Source organism: Haemaphysalis longicornis, unplaced genomic scaffold (genome assembly GCF_048455015.1).
Source record: "Haemaphysalis longicornis isolate Haplotype H1 unplaced genomic scaffold, Haemaphysalis longicornis Haplotype H1 scaffold_4, whole genome shotgun sequence".
Classification (NCBI taxonomy): domain Eukaryota; kingdom Metazoa; phylum Arthropoda; class Arachnida; order Ixodida; family Ixodidae; genus Haemaphysalis; species Haemaphysalis longicornis.
In genome coordinates, this window is record NW_027526361.1 from 104,462,597 (window position 1) to 104,468,596 (window position 6,000).

The 6,000-nt window shown below is 48.9% G+C and overlaps 1 protein-coding gene across 1 annotated transcript in view; it reads right to left on the bottom strand.

Moving 5' to 3' along the window:
- The window catches only part of LOC144179217 (monocarboxylate transporter 5), a 144,649-nt gene extending 139,873 nt beyond the window's left edge, over window positions 1-4,776 (bottom strand). Inside the window, exon 1 of the mRNA XM_077707486.1 lies at window positions 4,536-4,776. Coding sequence (XP_077563612.1) covers window positions 4,536-4,761 — 226 coding nt within the window. The 5' untranslated portion in view covers window positions 4,762-4,776. The remainder of the gene's footprint in view (window positions 1-4,535) is intronic.
- Between the last annotated feature and the right edge of the window lie 1,224 nt (window positions 4,777-6,000).

Consider the following 6,000-nt stretch of genomic DNA (forward strand, 5'->3'; position numbering starts at 1 on the left):
CGGTCCACCAACTGTCACTGGTCCTCCTTGTCCGAGCTGCACAGCGTGGCCTCCCACTGCTAGAGGGATGTGGTGAGAATAATGGGGGCTGCTGGTGTGTTCTGGCAAGCCCCGGTGGTGTGGTACAGTGTTGGATGTTCGCTACAGTGTGGGCATGCTGATGGATATATGTTGGGGTGTAATGACATGCTGGAGGCTCGTTGGCTTGCTCACTCGTAAAGTGAACGTCGCCGCTTCGTGTACTTCGATTAAGTTGCCTGGCAAAGGTAAAGTGCAGTTTGCCATTTGCTCTTTCTTTTTATGCTCGCGAATTCCCTGCGAGGCAAAAAAAAAAGGATTGGTAAAGTACTGCTGTGTTCGAAAAGGATTGGGTTCAACGAAAAGCATCTAATACGTAAGATATTTCTCGTGTCCTCGTTTAATTCTCTGTTGTGATGGTAGATCCAAACAGCGTGCGTCTGTCTTCTTTTTAAATGCTTGAGAATTTTTGAGTGGACCCAACGAGGAAACCCATTTCTCCGTCCGTAACACTTGGAGCGCCGCACTATCACCGTACGAGAAAATAATATTGAAAGGCTCTAGCGTCTGGCTTGGTATCTTTTTATACGGCCAGTCATATTTTCGCTAGAGAAATATCTTTTCAGCAATGCACTTGGGTGTAATCGTGAAGCGGACTTTAGAAAAGCTTAGTGTACAGTTCTTGGGGCCTTGTGGAGTTGTTTAAGATGAGTTCCCAGGGGCTCCGTAGTATATCGAGCTTTGATACTATGGTATCGACCCTTCAAATTTCGCCCTAGCGATGCATTCTGGTATAGTAGTGAAGGCAAATGGAAAGGGGTTCAATGCATAGCAAAGCTGATTGTGCATTCATCCGAGAATTCCCGCTTGGTAGCTGCTATAGTTCTTTTCATTGTTATTTTAAGGCACGGAAAACAAAGGAAACTGGGTAAGCTGTCTGCCATAAACTCCTCAATATATATATTGAGGAGTTTGTGGCTTCCAGATATATATATCTGCAACTCCCCGATATATATATCTGAAAAAAAAACTTCAAATGTGCGTAATAATTTCATGAGTTCACAATAATTTCTACAAACAAGTTGATTGGAACCACGGCAGGATGCGCGCTCCAAACTCGGGCGCCGGAAATATTTTTGGCTGATACACAAACACCGAAAAAATACACGGCGTCTTTACAACGTTCCCTTCTCTCGCTTACCATTCATGGTGATGTAGGAGTAAACCGGGCGTCTGACCGAGTTGTATGAATTTCATGTTTTAAAGCGCCGCGAAAGGACGACGCAGGACATCGGACGAAACCGCCACAATACTGGGAGACACGTTCAAGCACCTGTGAGCGAACACGTGTCCCTTCTGATCACTCATGCATCGGAAAACCCAAGTTTTCACAAACAAAGCCGACCTGACCACGGCATGACAGTGAAATAATCGCGTTGTGGCAATGGTGACAGCAACGAAGCGACCACAATATCCCGACCAGTGTTGCGGAATGGGCGTCCTCATTCCATTCCAATTCCATTCCGGGGAATTACAAATTGCCTAAATTCCATTCCTTTCAATTCCTCGGAATGCCGGAACATCGCCCATTCCCACTCCAGGAATTGCCGGGCAGTTCAATTCCATTCCTCTATTTCCTCAACGTTTTATCGGGTGATTATCAAGTTACAAATGAACCCACCATTAAGCTGATGTTATTACACGCGTTAAGAACTGCTAAAATACGCAAACACGTAACCAAGGTCGAGGGATAGTGGCTTTGTGACATATCTCGTTCAGTGCAATCACCCTACTAATTCCCACAGGGGCAGTTCTCCAGGTAGTTATTATAGTATTTGCATGGTCAGCACGTCTTTACGAGTTGTGATGCTTTAATATTGTTTAAGTGTGAATGTGTTAATGCTAACGTGACGACATGTTCTATTTTTGTGCTGACAAAAGTATGGTTGAAGAAGACTTATATTCCTTAAGCAGTTAACACGCGTATGGAGCGGTCGTGAGCATGGTTAGAACTATAATTATGTTAACCAGGAACAGAACCCCCGGATCTGGTGGTATCAGTTGGAAGAATCACCACTCGAGCACCTTGTCCTGCCTTTGCACCAAATACGGATCACGGGCCGCATAGGTCGTCAGCACTCACGCATGTGAAGCGCGCCTTGAAAGCACGAAAAGGTTCAGAACTTCCTGTGTTTGCGTGTGCGCAGGTATGCAATGTCGCCCTTGACGAAAAGCTTAGTTACGTGCGTCAGGTATCATTCACTGCGCACGAGCGAAAGTTTAGGCTGTGCTTAGAATTTGCGCGACCTTTGTATGGGTGTCTCGATGAGAACAAATGCGCAGGGAGAATTGTTTTTTCTCTCGTTAGTGTACACTGTGATAGTGCATTGGTTCGTATACTAATCTGCGTCTTGCTTTTTTTTTCTTTTAGAAATTGGGAGATTGTTCACACTTTAGCACCACGCATCCTTTGGCTCTAGCTAACTGAAGAAGAGCTTAGAGAATGCGTTGCGTCCTTGGACTCAGCAAAACTGAGGCTAAGGCCTTTGTAACCAATTGTGTAACTGAGGCCTGTATAATTAATTTGACGAGTTGCATGCACTGAAGTAGCAATGGAGGTTCCCCCAAGTGTCCTCTGGTCTAGGCGATCAACCGAAAGAAAAGGTGTAAAGAAAACTGATAACGATAATAATAGAAGGACACGTTCGGCAGCCGGTCACCCTAGTGTTGTGGAAATCCCTACACCAGAAAAAAAGTGCGTAGGTGTCCTCGTTGAGATTATGTAGGGTTTAACGTGCCGACGCAACACAGGCAATGAGGCGCGCCGTAGTGGAGGGCTCCGGAATAATTTTGACCACCTTAGGCGAAAATCTCGTACACACGGGCGTTTTTGCTTTTCGCCTCCATCAGGAAAGCGGCCGCCGCGGCCGGGAATCGAACCGCTACCTCGTGCTCAGCAGCGCAATTAGGTCTCCTCGTGAATTTTATATGCTGCAATAAAGGTCTCAAGCTGCCGTGAAAGGTCGAAAAAACTTTATTTTGGTTTCATTCATCAAAATTACGTAATAAAATTGTGTGAGCCAAATGGGCGCTTCGCCGTTCAGTTCTGAAAACACGAAGGGTAAATGAGGGCTGCTTCAACGATCAGTTCGAAAAACAAAACAAAAAAAAAGAGTAAACTAATACAGTTGCCTTCTGCCTGTGTGTTGCACTTGACAAACGAGCTGCTTAAAAGAGCTGCTTGAGAGCCGGTTTCACTTCGCTGTCTGTCATTAAAAGAGATGCCGTGTAAAACACGCGTTCCACGTCAGCTGACGTCACATTTACAACAGAAACTGCCCTTGCGAGTCGGGAAAGCAAGGAAAAGTGGCTTGCGTTCACTTCCCGTTAGGTCGGAATCGTTTAGGAACAAAGCTTGCAGCGGGCAGCTTGCAGGCGCAGGCGTGACCGCACTTCCTATCACATGGGCTCTCCTGTTTCGGGTGGATTCTCGAACCAATATTTTAGGCCTTCGTAGACGCTGCTTCGGGCAAAGGCGTCCGAGTGTCTAGATAGGATGGCCAGTATTGCAAAACATCCTGGGGGAGGAGGGGGGAGCGCGAAGGGAGATGGGGCGTAAGCTGATATGCGAAATTTCGCAGTGGACACAAGCACCGCGCCAGCGTCCCGATGACGGCGAGGTGGGATGCGATCACCGACTGTTCCGGACTCAAAAAACAAAAGTGAAGCGTGGGGAGACAGCTCGCAGCCGGGGCGAAGGCGCCGCCAAGGTAAAAAATCGCAAGGCGAAGTTGGTGGGAGAGATAGGGGGGGGATGCCACCGCGGTAGTTCCCCACGGCGGATACCAACGGCTTAGAGCAGCGTTATTAGGCGGAGAATCGCGACGAACTTCGTAGCAGCGCTCTTTTTAAGTATATAATTGTAGTACAATCCATGCTTATAAATATACCGTGCTTGTAATCAGCCAATCGATTTTAACAGTACCAAGTTATTGTTATATTCAAGGCTCCAGCTTACTAATGTTTGAACTTGGGCTGGTGGGATCTTTTGCGTATTTTTGCATATTTTGACAAAAAACAACGCGTAGAAGGAAAAGCGCGCTTTATTTTGGAAAAAATACGTGTAATTCCATTCCCATTCCATTCCGGGCAAAAGGTGCTTAATTCCATTCCCATTCCATTCCTTCAAGTATTGTCGCCATCCCATTCCCATTCCATTCCGGGGTCGCGAAAGTGTGGAATGATTCCGGATTCATTCCAATTCCGGACCGGTAACTCCGCAACACTGATCCCGACATCACTACCACCAATAAAATGCTACGGATACGCCAGTGAAGTGACTCCTGACATGCGTCACCTCTTTGGGAGTGCGAGTGTCTTAAGTCGATTCGCGACAAACATCGGCCAGTGTCGGTGGTCTCCTACGAAAACTGTATACGTCCACGAACTGACACCAAACAGCTCGCTATGGAGATCCGCCTACGAGGCTTCCCCTATGTACGCTCGCATGAACTCACCCGCAGTGAAGTACATGGAGCTCGTCGCAGAGCTTGCGATGCTACTAGCGCAGTCCGTCCCGGCGTTGCTGATCAGGCTCGCTGACCTCTCGCGCAGCCGGTCGTCCGGGGGACACAAACCTCCGCTCTGCTGGTCGCTCCAGGACACCCTGTGCTGCCTGCGGATCCTGCGGCGCTCCGCGTTGTTCGACGGCGGGGGAATCCTGCGGACGCTCGACGACGCCATCGCGCACTCCTGCTCGTCAACCGCACGTCGCGAAGCAGATCCCGTCTATATCGGAAGAAGAGCACCGGGAAAGCGCACAGTATACGGTGCCGCCACGGAGGACGCACGCTCTGGTGGGACGGCGTCGATGCAAGTTCGATTACGCAGGCGAAGGTATCGGGTGATGTGCTCGCTGTGGATTCGGAACCAGGTACGTATAAACTTCAGATTACCTCACATAGGATCACGCGTGGAGGTTCCTCTTTGCAGAACATTTGCAGCATGGCGTGGAACCTCCGAAACACCGTCTATAAGGCGGAACACGGCACTGAAGATCCACGCTGCACTGTTTGTTCACGTGTGCGGCTATTTCACGGATCTTCCTCCATGCAGACGGCACAAGAAGTCTTCGCAGTATCTGCGATTTTCACAAGACTCAGACTCGACTTTACACGGCACTGGTTATAGTATAGACGATGCTCCAGCCGGTATTCACTGGGAAAATATAACGTCAGTATTTAGCGTCGGCTTCGTGGAACTGAGCGCGTCCTGTAGTCAAAGGTGTAACGACGTCCCCGCGGCTGAAAGAGAGGGAGGCGGAGAATAGGTGGAGGGGGAGAGGAAGTGGGGAGACGACACCAGCGGTAAGCAGCGCTTCGACAGGTAATGGTTGACTCGAGTGGTCGGCGATTACACCTAAAGATCGATTGCCCAAACGAACTGCGAGGAAGCAGACAGCTGCGTGGCGCGAGAGGAAAGATTGGGCGAACAATGCTATCGGCGAGCGTTCCCATTTCTTCGTGACGCTATCGCGGGTTTGCCACGATGACGATTCTTGAACGAGCTGCTCCCTCTTCGAGGCCTCGCCGCGCGGAAAGGCCGGAGGCAGATCTGTGACGCGTGTGCATACGGTAGTAGTAGTAATTCCATGTTTGCGCCGCGAGGTGCCCAGAACGGTGCAGCGCTCTGGAATAATTCCGACCACCTAGGGTTATTAGTTGCGAAGCACCTTAAGGCCGAGGCTTGTCCGGCGCCCGGCGTCCGTGCTCACGGCACAGCACCGTGTAAATCGGAACATCTGTGAACAAAAGTTTCACAAAAGGGTAACAAGAACAGAATAAAAGGTTCACAAAAGGTTAGAGAGAGAAAGAGTGCTCCTGGAGAGCCGTGCTGCGCATGCGCGAGGAGCATTGCATTGGATTAGATTGAATTTGATTTTAATTAGATTGAATTGGATTGGATTAAATTGAATTTGATTGG